This window comes from Crotalus tigris, unplaced genomic scaffold (genome assembly GCF_016545835.1).
Source record: "Crotalus tigris isolate CLP2741 ecotype Arizona unplaced genomic scaffold, ASM1654583v1 scf7180000017638.2057652, whole genome shotgun sequence".
Lineage (NCBI taxonomy): Eukaryota > Metazoa > Chordata > Lepidosauria > Squamata > Viperidae > Crotalus > Crotalus tigris.
The window spans coordinates 1590016-1615271 of record NW_024096531.1 but is presented as its reverse complement, the minus strand read 5'-3'; the positions used below and the strand labels follow the sequence as shown (position 1 = coordinate 1615271).

Sequence of the window (25256 nt, the reverse complement as noted above, 5' to 3'; positions counted from 1 at the left end):
TTCAAGTTTGGATCTTCCTCTATAAGCCTCCACCTATTTATTGTTTCTTGCCATGCTCATAATTCTTCATAATTCTTTTTCTATTATTATTTCTTTCTATGATAAATTTGAAGAAGTTTATTTCCTTTTTCAACTGTCACTTTAATTAGTATGCTGAAATATTGACCTGTGATTAACATATTGCGCTTCAAGTTTGCTCTATTTGGTCTTTTTTAGAATGGTGTGGTTTCCGTGCATTTGTATTTGTGTGTGTGTGTGTGTGTGTGTGTGTGTGTGAGAGAGAGAGAGAGAGAGAGAAGAATTAAGAGACCATGGATTAATACAATATGTATTCCTATGCTTTGATTCTAATGAACTTTTGAACATCAGACTCATCAAGATCTAGAGTTCTTGGATGTATTTAGTATTGTGATGCCATAGTTGTTTATGTTATATAACTAAAGAATCATCTTATAACTGAAGACACCTTTAGCGGAACTGAATTTTTGTTGAAAAGTAAAATCTTTCTCATTGGAATCAAAAGAATAGATCATTGTGGCCACATTCATGTCACCACAACAAAGCATACGTTATGATGTAACATAGCATTTCTTTTTGCCTTTGAGTCAGTATTTACTATGTAGTTCCTGTAGGGTTTTTTAAAAAAACAGGGTTTTGTTTTTTCAGGAAGTGGTTTGACATTTCCTCTTTCCTAGGGCAGAGTGATTGGCCTGAAAACACCCAGCTGGCATTGTGCTAAGATGAGACTAGATCTCACTGTCTCCTCATTTCTAGCCTGATGCCTTGACCACTATACCAAACTGGCTCATTATTCCACAGCATACATTAACACAATAAAGACCATAAATAGGCTGATAGGCAGTTATTTCTCATCTTGTATCACACCATTCCAAAGAATAGAATCCATTCAACACTGTGTGGATCAATAGGAGACCCAACAATTGTATTAAGTAGCAACAGTGACTGGAATGCTCTCTGGGATGCTGTCAGGTTGTGAAATTTGCCAACTAAAGTTGGGTATCTCTATGCCTATTGCTACAAGCTTTGTGGTTTCAGGGAGTGATAGATAATATGGAATTCTTTCTTCCACCACAATTGGTCCAGATTTCAGGAATGAAGATGTGAAGGCAGGTGAAAGGGCTTATTTGATGAGCCCAAGAACAACGATTCTTCCTCTGTTCATTCAGTTTATCTGACCTGTAAAAGGAGGTTGTAAAATGGGTGTTGTTGCCAAAGCAGGGAGGCAGAGAACTGGGAAAGAGAAGATGATGAGGCTAAGTATTTGGCTTGGCATTAAGTCTGGCCTAACAAGCAACGTTGTCAGAATTGTCACATTAGTTACTATAGATTCCTTCAAAAGATTGGTTGACTGTGGTAGAATCAATAAAGAACATCTCTGTACTACTTGAAGTGTAGACTTGATTTTCTACGAATTCTTCAATTTCCATGATAATCTGCTTGCTAAGCAACTCTGAGTGGCCTTTAAATGACTTAAAAAATAACAGTGTAAAAGTTAATAAGATAAACTGCTGGGGGGAAATAATTCCAATAGTACACAGCTAAAACAGGCTCATGTAACATTATGGTCGGAATTTTATGGCTGTCTTAAAGCTGGAAGGTTGGGATCATCTGAATTTGAGGGGGACATTGCTCCACAGGGGAGATGGAGGAATGTACCCCTCAAATTCAGATGATCCCAACCTGCCAGCCTTTAAGACAGATAATAACCTGGCCATAACAGGGCAAGTGTGGTGAAAGAGAGGCGTTACCTCCTAGTTCCATGAAATGGTATTGTAGTTGAGGTATCATTTTTATCAATAATGGCTTCTTCTACCAAAACCCAAAAAGCAAATGGGGCTATGACACTTTCTTTTCCTGCTGAAATTAAAACTTTCTTTTCATTGCTCTGTCAAAAACAACAGCCATTGGTGTCTTGAATGAAGACACGGAGAACATATGACACTATCAATGAAACTTTGATATGAAATAATGAAACAATGCCAATCATGATTGGTGGGAATCTAATGGTGTTTCTATGGATGGTGTAATCTTGCAGTTACCATATTTTTTAGTTGTCTATTCCCCACCCCGTTCCCAGGATAAGCAAATTTAGATACAATGGACATTGTGCCATAGTAGCAGTAACATATCTCACTCTTCTTCCCAAAATACAAATTTCATAGATAATATTGTTTGTTTAGCCCAGAATATTTCATCTGTGTATTCATTTATCAACACATTTCTATCCCATTGCAATCTAGAGACTTGTTTGTCATTTCAAAAGACATTTATCTATTTTGTTTAGAATACTTATTTGACATACTATTCCTCTTAAATCTTAACCAATTGACTTGAATATGTTTAAGATAATCTAACTCTGGATTGCGGCCAAAATATGAAGATAATTATAAGGGTTTTTTTTTTCTGCTAAAGCATCCTATTATCTGGGTGCAATTTAATGCAGCAACAGAACTCTGGAATAGAGCATTTAAACAGAATCAGATCAGCAAATCATCTAAAACACTGGTGCCACATCACGTGACATGTCACGAAGTATCGCGACTCTTTGCATTGCCGGAAATGGGGTGGGCACGGCTTTGGTATGATGAAACCGGCCCGCGGTGGGCAGTTTGACACCCCTGATCTAAAAGATGAATTTTTGCAATGTACATAGAGCTGAGAAGATGGCTTTGATTTTTCCCCTTTGTAACCATCCCCATTAATTTTTTCCTCAGTTAAACTGTTAAATTTTTTTTTAAAAAAAATCTTGCTGTTTGGATTAAAAATATCAAACGTTTAAAATACTCTTATCTTTTTAAATACATGTTTTAGAATTTGTCACCTAGCTAAACCTGCCTTAAATGTAGTGGGTTCTGTGGGAGCAGAAGGGAAGAAAGTCGAAAGCAGTGTTCTATTGCAAAACAAGCCCTCCCTTTCTGTATGTACATAAGAAGTGGAACTTGTATTGCAACAAAGTACAAGATTCTGCGGGTGTCACTGCTGATGTCAAAAAAAAAACTAAGCCACATCAGCTCTGCTTAGGTGGCAGAAGTCTAAGAAATATCATAGTTGCAACATAAGCTACACTGGAAAGCTCAAAAATCACGCCAGATGATGCAGCGTGGCAACTCTTTTGTACTGTTGCAAAAAAATAAAAATCCCCTATACGGACCTGCCTATGAAGCCCTAAGAAGCCAGTGCGATTTTACTTTAGAAAACTGTCCTAGATGAAAGCTTTTCCTTTTATAAATTTGCAGCTGATAGAACTGTCCATGTTTGCTTACATGTCACATACTGTATATATCATAACACTTGACCCAACTTGACGCCATACTAAACCTCTGGGTTAGCCGATTTCCCAGGATTGAAGAAAACTCACTCTCCGCATCCTAGAAGACTATTTATTTACCCATTAATGGTTCCGAGGAGCTATGGATCAATTTTTCTTTTTAATGTTAGATTCTGAGCAGGGTGAGCCTGAATCCTGCCTGTCAAGTCAACGCTTTTAAAGCAAAATCTGACTCTGATGACGTCCCCAGAACGCTATCCCTTTAAATCTCTATCGCGCCTCCAAGGCCACCGTTTTACAGCCCTAAGCCCCACCTATAGATGCGGGCTCCTCCGTTCCGGAAGTGCCACGTGTACTGAGTGCGCGTGCGCGGTCCCGTTTACCTTCTTCCGGTGTGAAGAGCAGGGCTTTCTCCCCCCCTCCATTTCCCGGGCTTGGCGCTGGAGCAAGACTCAGAGACGCCCGCGAAGCGATCCTCTTGCTGCCACTATGGCCCAGCCGGGACGGCCCGCATATAATAGCATTACTAGAGCCGGGCAGCCGCCGCCGCCGCAGCCGTATAGCAATGGTGAGTGAGGCCGGCCGCAGCCGTGTCATGTTAGGGGCCACTGGCCCGTCGCACTGGATAAAGGACTTGAGTGTCTCTGGCTCCTCTCGGCAGGGCGGTCATGCCACGCCACTGAGGGATATGGGCTGCCAGGAGCGCGAAGGATCCGTGCGCGGGGCGGTGTATGTCGACCCTCGGTTGTCGCCCCTCCCGGAGCTGAATGGCACTTCGAGAAGACGACGGGCTTTTTGCTAGGCAGGTTCCCTCGTTTCCATCCCGAGGCCTTGGCTTCCTTTCGCGATTGCACCCGTGATGGGAAGGCGCTACGTAATAGGGAGGTCCTGGGAGAAGAACTAAGTCGTAGCAGTAGCATCAGCACTTGTAGCAACTCTGAAGGCTTTTCTTACCTCGTTCTTGGAGCCGAGATAGTGATTGACGCTCTCTGTAAGGTTCATGGACCACTCCCTGGTGATACTGCTAACAATGAAATGCGTGCCCCTTGAGAGTATTCCCAGAATTTAACCCGAAGACACGGGAAGGCAGCTCCCGGAGGGAGAAATATGTTAATATGAGTAGAAGAATATATGGCAGTACCTGATGAGCTAAGAGATCATTGTGGCTCAAGTTTTGTGGGTTTATAACCTATTGACTGTGTGTGTAGAAAGTGTATGTCTTTAGAAAACGGAGTGGTTTACGATGCCCCGAAAGTCCCCAGTGTTTGTGTTCTGTACAATTAATTGACCAATTACCCTTTGGAGACTGCTTCCCCGCTGAGCATTCTTCAGCAAAAATATCCTACAGTTATAAAAAGAAAGCATTGTTATGAAGAGAATTGCATACAGCATGGATGCTGCTTGCTTTCTGTGATCAGTGGGTGTAAAGAATGTGGTGCATAATAATCAAATCCTCCTGGTTTAAGAAGTTCATTATGCTGGCAGAATCAAAAAAAAAAATCCATCAGCTGACTAGTTGCTCAATGTCTCCTCCTTTCTGGAAAGCAAACTCAAATGAGGCAGGCTGAGGAAATGTGTAAACTCTGCCTCATTTGTGTGCTTATCTGTGTGTTTTTCTGGTAAAAATAGAGCAGCTGTGTTTCAGTGTATAGTTTCATAGTTGGATATTGATAGTAATTAGTATTTTTTTTAAGATTGTAAGTCTAAGAAAATAATCAAGTTATATTAGTACTCAGGACTTTTTTTCTCATAGAACGCCCTGAACGGAGTTCCGGCACCTTTTTTGGATGGAACCTTGTAGGGTAGGCAAGGCGGGTTGTATGATGTGTGTGAGTTCCGGCACTTTTTTTTGTTGTTATTGTTGAAAAAAAGCACTGTTAGTACTTACAGGAGTTTTAAATTGTTTTTTAAAAGATTGAAACTAGCTGATAATTTATGGGTTCTATAATATAGAACTTTGTCCTTTCCCCTTTACTACCCCAATTTGGAGTTAATGATCATAGCTTACATTATGTGAGAGTTTCCGTATTACATGTGAAGTGCAGAATTCTAAATCAACATGGGCCTCCTGAATGATAAAGTGATAGTGACACAAAGCTGAGAATGACATGATTGTTTATTGTAACAGGATCTTGTGCTAGAGTTGGTAGGCAACAAATGGAGATGTATAAAGAATAAAAGCCAATGGTATTGTTTAGTGTGTTGCATTTGACCTGTAGATTCTTGATCTCTTACAAATCAATCAAGACGGATATATAGGCATAGTGTGTGATTTTTAATCAATATGTTTGGTCTTGATGCAAATCACGGTATAAGTAGTCCACGATTTAGGTGTACTACCTGTTATCAAAACTATTAGCTATAAATTTGGCTAGAAGAAGCAATGAATCCCATTTTAACTATACATTATGTAAAATATACTTCCTTTATCAGTCCTGAATTCTCAACGTATTTAATTCCAATACAGTAGATCAGAGCTTTTCAACCTTTTCACCCATTGTACCACTTTTTGGATATGGCAATATCCGAGTACCACCAGTTGCCTAGCAAGGTGTCAAAAACTTGATGACCCCCCCTAAAAAAGGAAAAAAGTGATAAAGTACAGGTAGTCCTCGACTTACAACAGTTCACTTAGTGACTGTTCGAAGTTACAATGGCACTGAAAAAAGTGCCCCCCAAGGCACAGCCGAGCAAGACACCTGCCTTGCTCTCATTCCCCTCCCCCGCTACCACTTTTCTAGGATGGTCGCGTACCACCTGCCAGGTGCCAATGTACCACAGATGGTACCCATACCACTGGTTGAAAAGCCCTGCAGTAGATAACTGAGTTCTGATGTTGAAAGAAAAAACTTGCTTCCATCTGTATATTCCATACCATGCATACATAATATTATACTCTTCTATCATGTTATCTCTGTATTTCAAATGAAAGAGCCCTAGATGCTACAGGTAGTCCTTGACTTACAACCACAACTGAGCCCAAAATTTCTCTTGCTAAGCAAGATAGTTAAGTGAGTGTTGCCCCACTTTACAACCTTTCTTTCTTGTTAAGTAAATCACTACAGTTAAGTTAGTAACACGGTTGTTAAATAAATTTGGCTTCCCCATTAACTTTGCTTGTCAAAAGGTCACAAAAGGTGATCACATGACCCCAGGACACAGCAACCATCATAAATAGGTGTCCAAATTTGGGGCCACAAATTCATACTGGTTGTAAGTATAAAAAATTATCATAAGTCACTTTTTTCAGTTCTGTTGTAACTTTGAAGTCACTAAAAAAATGGTTGTAAGTCAAGGATTATCTGTATAATGTATTATCTTTAGCTGAAACAATTTTAAACTGGTGTAGGTCTTGTATTTTAGTTTGTCTATGGATTTATGATGATTTAAAACTGCCAGCATGCAGGCAGGATGCAACACACGGAAGCCGCACCCACCCCAGCTCCGGCAACGGGGGGGGGGGAGAAGTCATGACACGTCACATGACGCGGCAAGTTTAAAATATTGAAGGGTCTAGAAATTTGTCCTTTAGTGTTTCAGGCATCAATTAAAATAGCCATGTTAGAAGTAATTCTTTAATTTATATTTTTAATTAATTATATATTTTTCAGCTTATTATGTATTCCAAGTCATTTCATTCTCTTGCACAGAATTCTGAATGTAGTTTTTGGTTCCCCAAAATCTTGTTCAACTTCTGTAGCAGTAAAGTCTATAATTGTGAGTAAACTGCAGTTTTAAATAGAACAATATACATACAGAAGATACCAGGTGAGCAGTTGATATGAGAATGATCTATTATTGAAAATGCATAATTCTGAATTAAGGAATTACAAATTCCACTTGTTTCTATAATCAGGGCAAGCCTAAACAAGAAACATGTTTGTCTTATGCTAGACAAAATAGTAAACCATTAGTAAACTAATCAAGGAGAGAAGCAACCTAGAACTAAGGAGAAACTTCCTGACAGTTAGAACAATTAACCAGTGGAACAACCTGCCTCCAGAAGTGGTGAATGCTCCAACACTGGAAGTTTTTAAGAAGAGACTGGACAGCCATTTGTCTGAAATGGTATAGGGTTTCCTGCCTAAGCAAGAGGTTGGACTAGATGACCTCCAAGGTCCCTTCCAACTTTATTACTACTACTACTACTATAACTACTACTACTACTACTACTACTACTACTACTACTACTACTACTACTATTATTATTATTATCATCATCATCATCATCATCATCATCATTCTCCACCAATGTTTCAAGCCTGTTATTCTATTACACTTCTGCTTTAACCAGTAGAGGAGAGTAGCAATATTGTCAGTTTCAAGACTGGATTTCATGAATTTTATTCAAGCAATCCCTTATCTGTAATTCCATAAAACTGAAAGTAATATCTGATATCCTATGTAAAAAGGAAGAGGAAATGGAATTAGGCATTGTATACAGCAGAAATTCCAATCTGTGGTTTTCTGAGCATTGGAGAAAATTTTAAGTCATAAGGTTATTTGCATTGATTTTGAATATTGGTTTGGAAAACTAAAGTGGTACAAAGGAACATAATTGGAATTCCAATTTATTTCTGAAGTAATAGGAAAATTTATGTTATCACTGCTTTGCAATTATTAGCCATTTTCTATATAAAGAAATGGGCTTTGATCCTGAAAATTTTATGGGAATTATTATATAGAATGATGGGAACATTTAAGCTTTTACACTTGCACCAAAGGAGATATCTTCTAGACTTATTATATAATTTGATGCTGTATTTAGTTACACAGGTATAGCACATTTTAGAATCTGATGTTTGAATTGGCACAATGTGACCAGACTTGTCAGAAGGTAACAAAAGAGGATCACATGACCCCAGGACACTGCAAGCATCATAACTATGAATCAGTTGCCAAACATCCGAATTTTGATCACATGACTATGGGGATGCTGCAACGGTCGTAAGTGTGAAAAATGGTCATAACTCACTTTTTTCAATACCGTAACTTTGAACGGTCACTAAACAAACTATTGAAAGTCAAGGACTACTTGTATATTCTTTGATATAACTTTAAATAGTCTTAAGAATTCTAAGGAAGGTAGGTACAATTTTAGAAAGTGTGTACTTAATCAGAAAATTCAGATTTTGAATAAAATGATTTGTCTGTCTTATGATTGAAAAACTATATTAAAACTTTTCCAAATACAGTAGGATTAATTGTCCATTGATATTATTAATTTTTACTAAATATAGCTTTGGATAATAAACTTAGTCCTCAAATGCTTAAAACTGCAGTACTGTGTTCTGTTCCCTTTTTGCTGCATTTTGTACTCCGTTCTCCAATCTTTGCATAGATTCTTTTTTGTACAAATTATCCTCTTATCTCATATTCTCTATTCATTAACCTTAGTCGTTGCACTTTTATTGAGGAGTCAAGTTAACAAGCCTATTAACATTTCTTGCTCCCATGTTAGAAAAAAAATAGTATATTATAAGTTATGTTCTTTTTGTGCTTGTGTTAAATTTTAAGAAAACTCGTACAATCTAATTTTAAACTTGACTTTTTAATTTAACCTTTATCCATCATTTTTATCCATCTTTATCCATCGTTTCACTTTGGCTACCATGTTTGCTATGCAGTTACAGATGCAGTTGTTGTTTATATTGGAGCTAGGTGTGTAGTGAGTGGCTCTTGCATGGAGAATATGAGGGCAGACAAGTTGCAGTGGGAAGGCACTGAAAGATGGGATCTTTCAATGGGAGATGGGATCCCCCTGTTCTGCTAGAGCTGGACCCAGCTGTTGCCCTGCAGTTGTTTACAGATACCATCACTGCCTACCTCTGCAAGGTCTTTCCTTTCTCTGGGGCACCTTGGGAGAATGAGAGCACACGTCCAATACTGCTAGAGCCTGCTGTTAGTTGTGACCCCTCCTAAAAAGAGGGTGAGAAGCATCTGCACCCACAGGGGGAAGACCGAGACATAGCTGCACCCATAACCTTAGATTGATGTAAATTGCAGGCAGGGACAGGACCTGCTTCGGCTGCCACTACCACTGTTTGATGTGGTTAAGGATGCCTCTGTGTGAGGCTAAAAGTGCAGCTGCCTGTAGACTTGGCCTGCTTGAAGCTGCCACACAAGATGCTGGCCTACTTCTTGTTGTCCCTGGATGTGAAGTGGGGGCCATCAGTTTGAAAGCTGCAGAAAATTTGAAGAAATAACTCGTTCTTACAGCAGAAGAGAGATAAACTTTAAAAAAAGCAAAACATAAGCTGAATTCCATGTGCAAATGTATAAGAACTATGAAGAATGATGTTCCTTCCCCCAGTCTTGTTATCTTTTGCAGCAGCATATTCATGTTATCTGGTTATCATCCAGAGCTTCCTATATAAATGTTTGACCAATTATATAGCGTTAAAGACATGCACATGATTTGATTAGTTGAATAGTTTTTATTAGACTTAATTTGGGGATCCAGAGCAGCTTTTGAAGTACTTGGATTTAAAATCAGATTGAAAAATGTAAAAGTATTAGGACAGAATAAGAGATCAAGCTAAAGATGGTCTTTTAATATGCTTGTGTTCAATTAGTAGTACATTATTAAAAATAAATGCATACGATCGAGACAAATGGACTTGATCCTGGTTGAGTTTTTATAACTTATGCCAAATAAAGGACAATATGGGAGGGGTTTTTTTCCCTGTAGTTATGTGGGAAAGCGACCTCTACATTCCCATCCTGTTAGTCCCACTTTCCATATTAATATTTATTTTCCTGAATCTTCTTTTGGAGGAAAAGATTACTTTTTATTGATAAAAGGTTAAACAGCTTCTTTTTTGTTATTCTTCTGATAAAATATAGAATCCCTGTGACTATAATGAAATAACAGCACATGCTGTTGGAAAATATACCTAGCTGGACATGGCAAAGAATGCAGGGGTAGGCAACCTTGGCTCTTTTATGACTCGTGGACTTCAACTTCCAGAATTCCTGAGCCAGCCATGCTGAGGGGAAAGAGAGAGGTTTCCAAGAGGAGCCATGCTGGCTCAGGAATTCTGGGAGTTGAAGTCCACGAGTCATAAAAAAGCCAAGGTTGCCTACCCTTGGGCTAATGTATCTTCTCTTCTCTGAGGCCTTGTAACACTATCATGCCTCCAGCCTTCCTTACTATATGCAGATAATTGTTCTTCTCTGTTTTTCGGTAATGATTATTCTGTTGACAAAAATGCATGCTTTTAAAATTATATATTTTACTGTAATGCTGAGATTGATGGTGCTCATGAGTAGCTGTGCTTCATTTGGGATATTTTTGTGACTTCTCCAGCATTTCCCTAATACTTGTTATAAGCCATTGCTATTGAGAGGGTTTATACTTGTGGGGTTGTGGGGGTTCACTTACACATCTTAAATTCTTGGCCATTTTATTGTAGAACTACAGATAATAATAAAGCTGTGGGATTTCTGAGTAATTTGGCAGTATATAAAGTCAAATAAAGTTAGTGGTTAGCCTTACTCACTTTATTTCAATTACTGAAATAGCCTTGGGTTTCTCAACAAAAATGTATCTCATTTATTAATTGAAAATGTCTTCCTCTAGGTCCTGTGCCAGGCTCATTGATGAATTCATCACACTTATCAGATGGACAGGGACATAATTCTTTGATCCCAAGCATGTATAATCAGCAAATTGCAACAAAGAATCCTCTGCATGCCACCTCCGGACAATATAGCCATGGTACATCTTGGAATATACCTTCTGGTCAGACTCTTAATAGAATCCCAATGGAGTCTTCTTTGACATCATCACAGCCAAGTCCTGTTGCCCAAATGCCTTCTTTGTTGCAGAACTCAACTGCTATATCAACTTCTGATGGTAGTTTTTATTCTGGAAATAATCTCTCAGCTAATTCAAACTGGCAATATGTGCAGAATCCTTTGACTCAACCTAATGTAGGTTCTCAACCGAATCATTTTGCTCACACGGTAACTTCACCATTGTTGCCATCAGGGAATACAAATTTGCCCACAAACTATCATTATGTTTCTTCTGCTGGAGGTCCTCCAGTTCAAAACACCTATACAAGGCAAGGTAAGGAAAAGGAAGGAATTCTCAGATTATATCATTGTATCCCATGTAGGGGAAAATCCTAGGTATTTTTCATCCCGGGTATTCATGATGTGCTTATGAATGTGAAACCGAGTGTTGTATAAGTGGGCTTGTACTAAAATAATGGGATTCCCTCAGTCTCCTCCTCCTTTACAGCTTCTAGGTTTCCACAAATTTGTGTCAGAAGGATTCCCCTTTCATATCAGAGTTGGAAAACCAGCTTAGCCTCTTTCAAATGCGATGATGGCTGACGGTGCTGCAAGTTGTAATTCGGTTACAATATTCAGCAGCATCAACCAGCATAGCCAAAGATAAAGAACATTATATCTGGAGGGTTGTGGATTCCTCAGTCCTGTACGCTAAACAAATAAGATTTCCAACCCTAATTAGCAATAATGTTCTATTTCATTAGCAGTAATAAATTTTCTTGCTGTTTAATGTGAATCATTAGCTGGCAGCTGATTTGCTGTTTAGTGAATTTTCAGCTCTTTGGTAGTTCTGGGGCCTAAGAGGTTTATAGTAGAACTGTGTCGCATGGTAGAATTTAATATATAGATGGGCTGTACGTATATAATGAAGTTGAGGCTACTTAAGTATTTTGGTGGGCAGCCTGAAAAAAATGCCTTGACAAATGCCAATTTTACCTTCCTTAAGCAGGAGCTATTTGGATGCCAGTTAATCACAGATTATTAATATATAATCAAACCTGATAATATGAACTTGCAAATATTGATTCTATCTTGCCACAGATAAGTAGCACAGATGTGGTGCTGAGAAAAAGGGTAGATGGGGAGAACATTTCTATCCCTGCTATAGAATGGATATACTGGCCTGTGTTGCTGAACTCAGTGCTTGTTGAATGTTTTGTACTTCTAGTCTCTGTCTAAAAAATGATACAATACACCTGTATAGAACATATATTTGTATAGAACAACTGTATGTGAGTCACTATATTATAGTATTTAAGGGAATTGGAAACCTAATAATCCATCTCTAGCTGTAAAAACATACTGTATGATTCTGTAGTAATATGTTTGGTCTTCATCAGCAAGCTCTCATGGGGTAATTGCATTAAATAAGAGCTATGATTTTGCTTATGTATAACATTAAACTTCAATTACTTTGCTATATATTTTTTCAAATATGCAGTAATGGTTTGGTTTATACCTAGCACTAAATTGTAAGGCAAGAGTGGGCAGCTGTGGCCCCTTTATGATCTGTGGACTTCAACAGAGTGGCTGGCTCAGGAATTCTGGGAATTGAAGTTCATAGGTTGTAAAGAGACCATAGTGCCCACCCCTGCTGTAAGGGATAGTTCACATATTGTGCTAACTAAGAAATGAACAGATTCTGTACTAAAATAAATTTATTGAGAAACTGTTTTAGATTTAAGTTCTTCTGGTTCTTGTCGGCACAGTTCCATTGCCTGCTAATCTGTTAATTTATTTGCCAGTTCCACCTCCTTTAGGACCTTCTGCAGTTGGAAGTCCAGTTTATACACATCCCTCTGCTCCCCCATTAGCTCCTCCCCCAGTAAGCACTGCATCCCAGGCTCTACAGAACTCAGCAAGTATGCAAGAAGGTAAGCACTAATGCAGATATTAGAGGAAGTTGCTTTCAGCCAATTAGAAGCAAAAACATAAATTATGTAGGCTGAATTATAGTATAGCATAAATTTTTGTGGACCAAGTTTTTTTAACTTCAAGGACCGGGTCCATGTATTCTGCTGAACCATGATTTATTTTAACCATGGTATATTGAATAGGCCATGATGATCTCATTTACATATAATGCTATGCCATAAACTATGATTTACAATCTACGTTATGATACCAGTGTGATCAGTGTTATGTATTTCTAACAGATTATTTTCTTCATAGGTGATACTACATGCTCCGCTAATGATGGGCTATCAGTCCAGAATAATTATGATGCAATAGAAGGAGGTGGTTTCCTGGGTAAGATGGTCTTTCCTCCATTTCCATTGCTCAAAAGTAAATTAAATGGGGAATTAATTGTTTCTATTCTGCCTGCCCTACATCGGTTCAAAACAGTCACATAGCACAAATACAAACTATTTTGGTATAGAATAGGGGTAGGCAACCTTGGCTCTTTTATGATTCGTGGACTTCAATGGCTGGCTCAGGAATTCTGGGAGTTGAAGTCAACGAGTCATAAAAGAGCCAAGGTTGCCTACCCCTGGTATAGAGAAAATGTACTTTCTGGAATTGAAAATTGAACATTCATTTGTAAATTATGTATTATGTATAACTCGGTGTCTTAAAAGTCATATGGACATCTGCAGTAGTTTAACAGTTAGCAATATTCTAATACTTAACTCAGCAGCACTATAAAATCTGTTTTTAATCAAGATAGGAACAGGATGTAATCAATTTGTTTAAAATGAAACCTCAAGACAAAGTTGCAATTATAATTATAATGAAATTGTTAGGTTAGTATCAACAATTTTGACATTTATCTATTAGGAATATTGGAGCTAAAACATTTTTCTTTGTGGTGGACTATTAATCAAAAATGTCTGTTTACTGTTAAATTAAAAATGTTGCTCCTGCAAGACTTATCCTTGGTTGTGTTTTTATAACAAGCACTTGAATTGTGCCATAAAATGAAATGTCTTGCACAATGATTAGGTCAAAAAGCACTTGATTTAACTTTTGTCATGCAGGTTATATCTTAATCAAATCCAACATATGTCCTGTATCTATAGAAATTATACCTTACAATAATTGTTAGGTATGTGTAATGCTTGATATATTAGATTTAAATCATTAATAGAGGCAGCTTGTTTAAATTGTGACTTGCTCATTACTCATTGTAAGAAGGTTGCAAAATGTAAATTACATGACCCTGAGATACTGCAACTGTCATAAATATGAGTCAGTTGCCAAGCAACTGAATTTTGATCACATGACCACAGGGATGCTGCAGTGGTTGCAATTGTGAAAAACAGTCATAAGTCATTTTTTTCAGTGATGTTGTAACTTCGAACAGTCACTAAATGAACTGTTACAAGTCGAAGACTACCTGTATGAAGCAGAATAATGAAGACCGGATTTTTCAGGATAATTTACTTAAGAATGAAAATGCTCTTAGAACCAAACAAGCTGATAAATACTTGTGATATTTGGAACCAGACCAGCTCCACTTCATTTAACTGTGCATTTTTGGAAGGTGTTCTTGACTTCTAAAATTTACAAATATTTTTCTATCTATCTTTCTTCAATTTATGCTAAAAATGAATTTGTTTGAGAAACAAGCTCAAGTTTCTATCTCAGTGATCTCTGAAGTAAAATACAGTGCTTACATGTTTTTCACTATCACTGTTCTAGATGTCTTAAAAATATCAGCTAACATATTTATTGAATGGATTACCTTTGGTTTAATGGATGTTGGAGAGGAAGGTGTAATATTAAATCTGAATGTTCATTCAACTTAAAATGTTGTCCTTCTGAACACAACTAAACAAAAATAAACAAAAGTAACCCCACCTTAAATACATACAGAACATAAAAGTTTTAATAGTTCATTTTGCATTCAGTACATTTCACAATTACATATGTTTGAGTCTACATCAAACAGACAGCAGTACAGGACCAAACTACAGCATTTTACTATACAGTACGTTCAGTTGGGGAGTCAAATATGTGAACAACCGGTTCTCTGTATGGATGCCACTTCCGGAAGTCTGTACTGGGCCTGGGCAACAAAAAATTATCTAGCGGTTCTGCCAATCTGTTGCAAAATGGCTGAATCCCATCACTGCATTCAGTGCCTATCAAAAATCAGTTTTGCCTTAATTACAGAATAAGAGAAACGGGCAGTTAACATTTAATACAGGAGAAAGCTACTTAACGATTAGTTTGAAAAAAAAACATTTTTAATTTTAATTGGATCTTAGAAGGATGCTATTTTTGAATTATCTTCCAAAAAAACAGTTTCATGATCAGATAAGGACTCATTAAAAGACATCACAAGTAGTCCACAACTTACAACCAGAACTGAACCCAACATTTATGTTACTAAGTGAGACATTTATTGAGTTTTGCCCCATTTTCTGACCTTTCTTGCCACAGTTATTAAGTGAATCACTGCAGTTAAGATAGTAATATGGCTGTTAAGTGAATCTGGCTTCCCCATTGACTTTGCTTGTGAAAAGATTGCAAAAGGTGAACTCATGACCCTGGGACACTGCAGCCGTCATAACTGTGAGACAGTTGCCAAGCATCTGAATTTTGATCACATGACTGTGGGAATGCAGCAACCGTCGTAAGTGTGAAAACTGGTCATAAGTCATTTTTTTCAGTGCTGTTGTAACATCAAATTGTCACTAAATGAATGGTTGTAAGTCTAGCACTATCTGTATATTGTTGAACATCAACATCAACAACTTATATTGTGGAGATTCACAGATCTTCCTCCTTGTCCTAATTACCATCATGCTGTCTTGTCACAAAGTTTCTGCTGTTATCTGACTGTCACTATCTGATTGTCTTATCCTGTGGTCATTGCACAGGATAGTTATTGTTCTGTATAATTTCCAATTTGCCACAATTTTAAATAGTTTAATAGAAATCACCAACTTGCAACTCTCAAACTGCTAGTCCACTTCAGAGTGATGAAACTGCTTGTTTGTTTGTTTATTAAATGTATTGGCTGCCCATCTAACTGTAGGATAACTCTGGGCAGCTTTGGCCAACTTTTTGCCAATATTTGTTTTGTTTTCTGTTTTTAAGTTGTATAAATTTGAAGATTGATGATAGGAATTTTTCAGTCCTCTTGTGCCTTTCTTTATCTAATTCATCCACTACCATAACTGTCACTTCCTTAAAAACTCTCTGTACGGTCTTTGGTTGGAAGAATGTTTCAGGGCAATAAAATATACATCTTTTGTGCTTGATATTTTTTGTGATGAATGGCTGGATTCATTGTCAACAGTTAGGAAATCTTTAGCAGGCTCAGGTGATGCTTTCGGCACCTGATTCAGTTACGCTCAAGCTCTGGGCATTGAGAACTAATCTGGAAAAAGCAAACGTAAGCCATGCTCCCTGTGCATTTCAATGGTTCTTCCAATAATCTTGGACAACATGACATGCCTTTCAATCAACTTGTGCAATCCACTTGTATTTATACAAAGTAGTGGCCAACTGTCTCCGTGCTGACCTTTTGTAACAAGACATTTATGTTTGAATGTCTGTTATTTGGAACAAAAATTTATTGCAAACCAGTCTTATTTATTGTAGATTTGAGATTGTATAAAACATTCATACTGCATAGTTTTATATACCACAAAAGGTTCAAAGTCCCATGGTGTTGCTGAAATGCCATTGCTGGCATGGAAATTTCTATTAGCTGCTGTTTTTATTTCCTTTCCATTTTCTGACCCCTGGTTCAAATGTTTAGCTTGCATCACACTACAGGACATAGTTCAGCTTTCTTTTTGCTTTGTGAATATCGGATCCAGTTTCCTACGCTCTTTCTAAACATAGGCAGTAGTCACCCCAATTCCAAGTTACTTAAGAAATCTGTTTTTAATGTGTGGTTAAAGTTTATTTTGTCTATTTCTAACCACCAATATATATTTTTTTTTGCCTATTGGTGAACTGAATGCTTGAGCACTGTGATTCAACTTAGATTTTTTTTTTGAAACTTTGAAAACATGTTACTAGCATTCCTAGATCAAAAACAATGCCAACACTTGCCAGAGTAATGTACAAAAGAAAACTAATGCGTGCGCAAAAGAAATGATGCTAGCAAATTTGCAGCTTTGGGTACTGACTGGATTACTTCAAAAACATTGAACTTGGGCCATAAAATGCAGATGAAATCCTAACAGGAAAAAAAGTGTCTTGTGTCTGAAATCCCAAGTTAAGGATCAGCCTAGCTGTTATTGAGAATATTGCCAAGAGAAATAACTGGAAATAATAGTGTTTGGCCCTGATAGTTCCATCTATTTGTTCATGATACTGTTCCCAAATTTCCATTAGCAGTTTTTGATGTGGTCCTCCAGATAGTGTAATAATGTGTGTTATTGGACATCATGATCATGTGATTGCAGCTTGGGTTGCTGGGAAGCTGGCTTGCAATTACAACACCACAGTGGCCCATGGTCATATGATCACTATTTGCAGTCTTTGCTGTCAGCTTCTGACAAGCAAAGTCAATGGAAAGTTAATAGGAGATCGCAAATGGTGAAGTGACCTTGAGAATGCTGCAGCCAGGTAGGATTCATATAGCTGTGGCATTTGGGACTGCCGGAACTCCTGTCATAAGACAGTGCAATCATGAGATGTTGTGTCTTACTTAGCATTGGAGTTCCCAGTCCCAATTACTGTTGGTAATGACTACTTATATGTTATTCAAGTATCTGTTCTTAATCACATGAAAAGAAAAGTTAATTGAATACAATCTTTTTTTTCCCAACAATTGCTTCTTGCTGTAATCTGGTTTTTATTACAATGATCTACTGTATTCCTGTTTCTGTATGATAGAATTTCTTTTTAAAGTTATGAGAACTATACCAAGTCTTCACTGGAACAATACTTTTAGCTAACTCTGATATGATAGTCACCAGTGATGATACTGAAAATAGCTCAGGTAGACTGTCATCAAACTATTGTATTTGAGAACAGATAAGCTAAACAAACAAGACCATCCCGTACTATTCCTATACCACAGTTGAATTAATATTGGTGAGTACATGTTCTGACAGAAGTAAACAATATAAGGAATATATAGCTCTTTTGTTTAACTACATTAAACAACTGTAATGTTCCTCAGACATGAAACATTTTGAAAATTCAGCTGCAATTGCTAATTGTTTTGCTTTGTTTTGGACTTTTCTTTTTAATATTTTTTTTTACTGAAATTGAGCAGTATAAGCCATTCAGAGTTCTTTTGGATTGGTGCCAAATATCAGACCCATAAATAAATATTACAGTATAATAACTAGGTTTTTGTTCAAACATGAGAATTCCATTCGTAACTTACACCCATTCAAAAGGTGTGACTAGAAAAGGCACAATCTTTAATGAAAACAAAAAAGAGAATACTGTATGGTGACATAAGTGTATTTATTAGTGTGAAGACTGAGCATGCTTAGGATCTCCAAAGCTGAAACAGATCTTTAACTGAAGCTTTATCCAGACAGCCAATTGAATGCGATGATTTAAGTTATTAGGGGAGATATTATTGCCAATGGTGGGAGAGGGGAATTAAAATTAGAAGTTATGTTTGTAATTTTAGTTTGAGTGATATTACTTTTTTCTGAAAGTATTTTAAGTTTTAAAATTATTTTTTTTAAACACACAACTTTTTATTCATTTGTCTTTATAACTATATAACTAAATATTGTATGTCACTAAAAATGGTAAAAAACCTTAAGTTTAGAATATTAAGATCATTTACCATTCAGTGTATTTATTCTTTCAGCAACTCCACATGCTCCTGCTCCTCAAAATATTAAAGTGAACAAACATGTTGGGACTGCTTATCCCAGCTTGCCCCCAGGCTACCAAAATGCTTCTCCACCTGGAGGACCAAGAATGCAGTATCCAGGAGGACCTCAACAATTCCCTCAGGTAAATCCTTTCTAATTTTACTCATGTTTTTTCTACGTTCCACAAAGGCTTCGTTGACCTTGTAGAAGTTATTCTTCCACAATTAAAGAGCTCAAATTTTAGAGCTGATATTGATAAAATGCCTCTTAAGGTGGTAGATCCAAATTTTTTAAAAATAGAAATCAGCTGTAAATCTTATTTTCAGTGCTACATTGAAACATAGAAGTTCCTGCTTGGTAAATTTGCACTTCTTAGACAAGAAAGACAGTAGACAAGACATGGATGGGTACATAGACTTGTATCCAGATAGTCTTTTTAATAATGGAATGGGCAGCACTGGCAGTCAGTCACCCTTTTCCTGGTGACCAGTATGTCTACCATTTATTTTACATAGATAGAGAGTAGAGAGAAAAGATACTTAAATTGTATAAGTGGAAGTCTGCTTTTGAAACATGTAATATAAATGAACAAAATGTTAAACGGTTTAAATTAATGGTTCCTGAGGAATAATTTAGAGGTGAAGAACGGGCTAGAGTTCTTATAAAGTGATTATGCAAATTAAAAATGATAAATATGTATTGCAGCTTCCTTAGATTCAGGTTGTTATATGAAAACATGATTGGCTTTATGCTGACTCCACCCTGACTAGCCTAATGGTAAGATTTCTGAATATATAGGCATTTTGTCCAATAAAAGAACATACTAATAATTAATATGGAGGGAAAGTTTGTGGAGATTCTCAGTTTCCTCAAAGAAGAAATGTAAACAGGTACTTCTGAACATATAACAGTTCATTTAGTGACTGTTTGAAGTTACAGTGGTAATGAAAAAGTGACTTATGACCATTTTTCACATTTATGACTGTTGCCGCATCCCCAGGGTCACATGATCAAAATTCATCTGCTTGACAACTGATTCATATTTATAACAGTTGCAGTGTCCCAAAGTCCTCTTGATTTTGCAATGTTCTGACAAGCAAAGTCAATGGGGAAGCCAGATTCACTTAAGAATCATGTTGCTAACTTAACAGCTGTAGTGATTCACTTAATAATGGTTGCAAGAAAGGCTGTAAATGGGGCAAAATTCACTTAACAACAGTCTTGCTTAGCAACAGAAATTTTGGGCTCAATTGTAAATCATGGACTACCTATACCAGGGGTAGGCAATCTTGGCTTTTTTATGACTCATGGACTTCAACTCCCAGAATTCCTGAGCCAGCATGGGAGTTGAAATCCATAAGTCATAAAAGAGCCAAGGTTGCCTACCCCTGACCTATACCATAATGTGCATTTTCATCAAGACCAAACATATTGATTAAAAATCACACACCACACCTATATGTCAGTCTTGATTGATTTGCAAGATATTAAGAATCTACAGGCTAAATGCTACCCAAAGAAACAGGACCAGGCATTTGAGGTGATCCTTGCTTTGGACAAAGTTGTATTCCTCTAGAAGGAGCACATGTGATATGCTTGATATTGCATATAATGTTATGGAAGTTGCATATAAAGTTATGGAAATGCAGATTCAAATTGAATATTTCAAAAAATAATCCTAACAGTAAGAATAATTTGACTGTGTAACCAATTACCCAGAATTGGTGGACTCCTCTTCATTAGGGGTGCTCAAGTAGAGGCTAGACCGTCATCAGAGATATTCTGATTTGGATTCCTATCTATAAGAAGGGGTTGGAGTTGTTTGCCCACATGATATTTCTCACAATCCATGATTCTGTGACTAATCAGATACTAGTTATAGCTAGATTAGAACTGGCTGGTTTACAAAAAGAGGGTGTGTTTTATAGTTTTATATGAAAAGAACTGGTTTTTTATTTTCCTATGTTGTATTAAAAGTTTCTCTGATGTATTTCTGTCCTTTCTTTTTTTAAAAAAAATCCTAGGAAGAAATGTGTTAAAACCAACTAAGTTGATGAGTAAGATTAGCTCAGCGGCATTAAACTACTATTGCTAAATATTTTCTGCTGTTGTAGACATAATGTAAGGGGAGATACGCCTCCAATTTGAGTTAAGCATTAGGTGTTATATTTTCCCACTCAAGTCAGCTCCACCCTCTCATTCAGGTTTGTGCTTTACACATACATTTATAATGGACTAGATTCTCTTCTTAATGTGATTATACAGATTTCAAACGTATCCCTCTTGCAATACTCTCCTTAGTTATTAATAATTCATTATGAAATAAAAAAATGCATTTCATCTAAACATTGGCCTTCATTATTTCCTTCAATCTTTTTAATAATCAGTGTTGTCTACATAATAGGATTGTGTAGTTCAATACACTTTATTTTTTAATTTGGTGCTAGTGTAGTGCAGTATTTAGGATGTTGGACTTCGACTGGAATTATCAATGGATAATTCTAGATCAGTATATAATTTTTGAACTCCACACAGCCTATTTAAATTATTATTCAAATAAAAAGAGGAAGTTTTCCCATGTATGCTTGCACAAGGAAATAAATATAATATAATTGCAAATAACTAATATTAGTGAAATACATTAAAAAATAAATACGGGCTTTTATATCTAGATTGGTTTTAAGTGTGAATAGAATGGTGAGCTAGTTTATAACAAAATATAGGTAATCCTCAATTTACAACCACAATTGAGCCCAAAATTTCTGTTGCTAAGCAAGACAGTTGTTAAGTGATTTTTGTCCCATTTTATGACCTTTTTGCTACATTTGTTAAATGAATCCCTGCGGTTAAGTGACTCATGCAATTATTAAGTGAATTTGGCTTCCCCTGTTGACTTTGCTTGTTGAAAGCCAGCTGGGAAGCTTAAAAATTATGACCACATGACCTGGGGAGATTTCAACAGTCATAAATACATGTCAATTGCCAAGCATCCAAATTTTGATCACATGACTAGTAACAGTTGTTAAGTGAATCTGGCTTTCCCACTGACTGCTTGTCAGAAGGTAACAAAAGAGGATCACATGACCCCAGAACACTGCAAGCGTCATAACTATGAATCATTTGCCAAACATCGGAATTTTGATCATGTGACCATGGGGATGCTGTAACAGTTGTAATTGTGAAAAGACACTTTTCAGTGCCATTGTAACTTGGAATAGTCTCTAAACAAATGGTTGTTATTGAGGATGACAAACTATCATAAGTGCTTTATGAATTATGTATTTACATCTAATATTAATCCCACCATCCTCCATGCATGGTATCAACGCATGGATTTAAATGTCTTTCATAAATGTGATTATTATTATTATTATTTTGGTGTAGTCTGGCTTGGGAGCAAATACCTTAGCTGCATCTATGGGTGGACTAAGTCTTCAGCCTGAAGGATTAAGACCTATCAACCTTCTTCAAGAAAGAAATATTCTTCCTGCAACCCCCTTGCAAGCACCCATTCCCAATGTGCATGAAGATATTCAGAAGCTCAACTGCAATCCCGAGTAAGGTTAAATAATACTGCTTGTAAACAAATAAATCTCTTCCATTTCTAGTATTTTGAAGGTTCTCCTTAGTGTCTTTCTGGGTGGGTGTTTTAAAGCGCTACATTTTTTTTAGTATATTTAAACAAAAACACTGGGGAAATAATTTTAGTCCATCAAAAAGATAATACTTGTAATAAAAATATAACTCTTAATAAAAAAAAATTATCACTGGCGAATAAAAATCTAATTTGTTTCCAGTGGTTCCAACTAATCCTATGTAAAGAAAAAAACGTAGGCTCACATGGTTCTTCCTATATATAACAACTGTACCTGCATACTTTCTGAATAATTGTACCTGAGTACCTTCTGTAAGGAGGTTGCAGTTAATTAAAATGATAAACTGACAGCTGAATTTAGGATTGAGCCCTGTAAGCTAATATAAAAATTAGGAAGCTTGCATAATCTCCTTTTTCAAATATGAGAGCAGGGAGGGATCATAAAGAAACAGGTAGTTATCAGTTCTTCTGTTCATTGGTGAACAGAAGAGATAGCAAACTGTATGGATTTTATTTTGCTCTGTTGTGATGGGATGTGCTAATTACACGTGTGGGTTGTTTGAATAATTTTCAGATAGATAAAGTTTTATATGATGGTTATGATAATTGAGGTTTAAATTTGTATATGGGTAGTCTTCAACTTAGTTGTGACCTATCTAAAAAAAAGGGAGTTATGACCTGGTTCCAAAATTCTGGCACTTTCTCCCCTCCCCCCACCCACCCCAGTCACATGGTTGCCCTTCTGGCACTTGGCAGCACAGCTGCATTTACAGCAGTTTGCAGCATCCTATGGTCATAACATTGCATTATATGACAGTTTTGCCAAAAACCAGAAGTTACTTGGGTTTGTTTGATGATTCTGATATTTATTTTACAACTTCCACATTCACTTAATAACCACCACAAAAAATCAGGTTGGTTATATGACTGAGCTGATTTATGACCATCACAACATTTGACAGGAATTGGCAGGTTCCATTACAGCCGTAATGTGTTGTATTATCCCAATACACTGTGATTAAAGTCTAGAATACAGCTGTTTTTTTCAGCAGTGTCGGTATGTTTTGCTGGAATGTCAGTTGCACAAGGCATTGCTTCACAACAGTTTCATAGCCCAAAAAGTTAGAGAAGATAATTTCTGCAATACTGACGAGGCAAAAGCTTTGCGCTTTACCTGGGTACATTAAAATTATGGCCTTGCAACTAAGGGAATACTCAATTTACCATCACAAGTTTGGAACTAAATTAATTGCTTGAATCAAAATAAAGCTGTACTTAACTGTACTTTTTTCTATATTTGAATATATTGCTAATGCACTTTTAAGTTTTGAGTAATGTAAACGTATTTAAACATTTGAAGATTAAAATCATTCAGTTTTCAGTGCTGAAAATCATATAAGGAATCTTGTTTTGATGCTTGATAGTAACTGTTCTTTAAAAAAAAAAAACCTAAATATTGTATAAACTGTATCTTCCCCCAAATTGCAAAAATTGTAACCACCTTTATCTACAGATTTATGGATGGCCCACCCCATGTGACTATGACTGTCAACACAAATATTATAGAAATTATTCATACTTGTATGCTTAATATACACATGGTCTTGGTATGAATCTAATTCATCAATTAACCCTTAGATTCATTTTTTATGAACAGAATCTAATCCTTGGTTAGCACTTGATGAAGGCTTCATCAGAGCAAAGCATTGGATTTTTTTTTTCCTCAGTGAGAAAATATTTTGTTCAAAGCAATGGAAACCTGAAGTCAACTTTGCTATTTTCTCCATCTCTTCCTCCTCAGTTCCCAACTTTACCCCTCATATGTTTTTGATTTGGGTTTGTCTCTGAATATTCAAATTTTATATGGATCAGTATTCTAGCCTCAGAATTATTCTATTAAGTTAAAGGCTGTACTATACTGTACTGTAGCTTTAAAAAAATCCAACAGTATACAAAGACCATTTTGGATTCTGGTGGTGAATAAATATTATAAATAAAATATTGATCCAGAAGTGTGTTTTTCAAAATATAGTATTACTTTCTAATGTTTCCTTTGTAATTTGGGCAGGTTATCTACTTATTTTACAAGTTAATATATCACTGTTTGGTTTAGCAATTAAAGCACAAGGCTACAAACCAGGGGACTGTGAGTTCTAGTCCTGCCTTAGGCATGAAAGCTGACTTTGGACCAGTCACACACTTAGCCCATGACGTCAGGCTCAGATGACAAGCCGGTTGGTCAATTCCTATTGCAATCAAATTGGTTGGCATTTGGTTGATCCAGATCCTGCACTTGCAGAAAATGCTAGGAAAGAAAAAAAATACCGTTGTAGCACTTTCCTGCAATCCTACAAACTATTTAAAATTTTGCATTTGTTAGAAGTTTTTTTTCCTAAACGGAGTGCTGCGTAAGATATGAGGTGGTCCCCTTTCTTGAAAAAAGAGAGAAAAAAGTAATAACTGACTGTGGAGATCAGGTAGATTGACGCATGTAATTAGTACTTTTTTAATCCTTTGGTTTTCCACATAGGTTGTTCCGGTGTACCTTGACTAACATTCCTCAGACTCAGGCCTTACTGAATAAAGCCAAACTTCCCCTGGGGCTTCTGCTTCACCCTTTCAAAGATTTATCGGTATGTTATTTAATGTTTGAAAATACTTGGGTGTTGATTTTCAGAAATACACAGCTTGTATTCAGATTAATCTAATCAATATTTTTCATAATATAAGAAATATAGAGCTCAACACCCAAAATTCCAGTTGCACCCAATTCCCATAATTCTGGAGTTGAAGTTCACATGTCTTAAAGTTGCCAAGTTTGAAA

The 25256-nt window shown here is 36.6% G+C and overlaps 1 protein-coding gene across 1 annotated transcript in view; it reads left to right on the top strand.

Annotated features, from left to right (window-relative positions):
* The first annotated feature begins 3672 nt into the window (after window positions 1–3672).
* The window catches only part of SEC24A (SEC24 homolog A, COPII coat complex component), a 42793-nt gene continuing 21209 nt past the window's right edge, over window positions 3673–25256 (top strand). The window contains exons 1-7 of the mRNA XM_039334879.1: window positions 3673–3857; window positions 10872–11363; window positions 12835–12963; window positions 13262–13339; window positions 18831–18979; window positions 22222–22394; window positions 24963–25065. Coding sequence (XP_039190813.1) covers window positions 3779–3857; window positions 10872–11363; window positions 12835–12963; window positions 13262–13339; window positions 18831–18979; window positions 22222–22394; window positions 24963–25065 — 1203 coding nt within the window. The 5' untranslated portion in view covers window positions 3673–3778. The remainder of the gene's footprint in view (window positions 3858–10871; window positions 11364–12834; window positions 12964–13261; window positions 13340–18830; window positions 18980–22221; window positions 22395–24962; window positions 25066–25256) is intronic.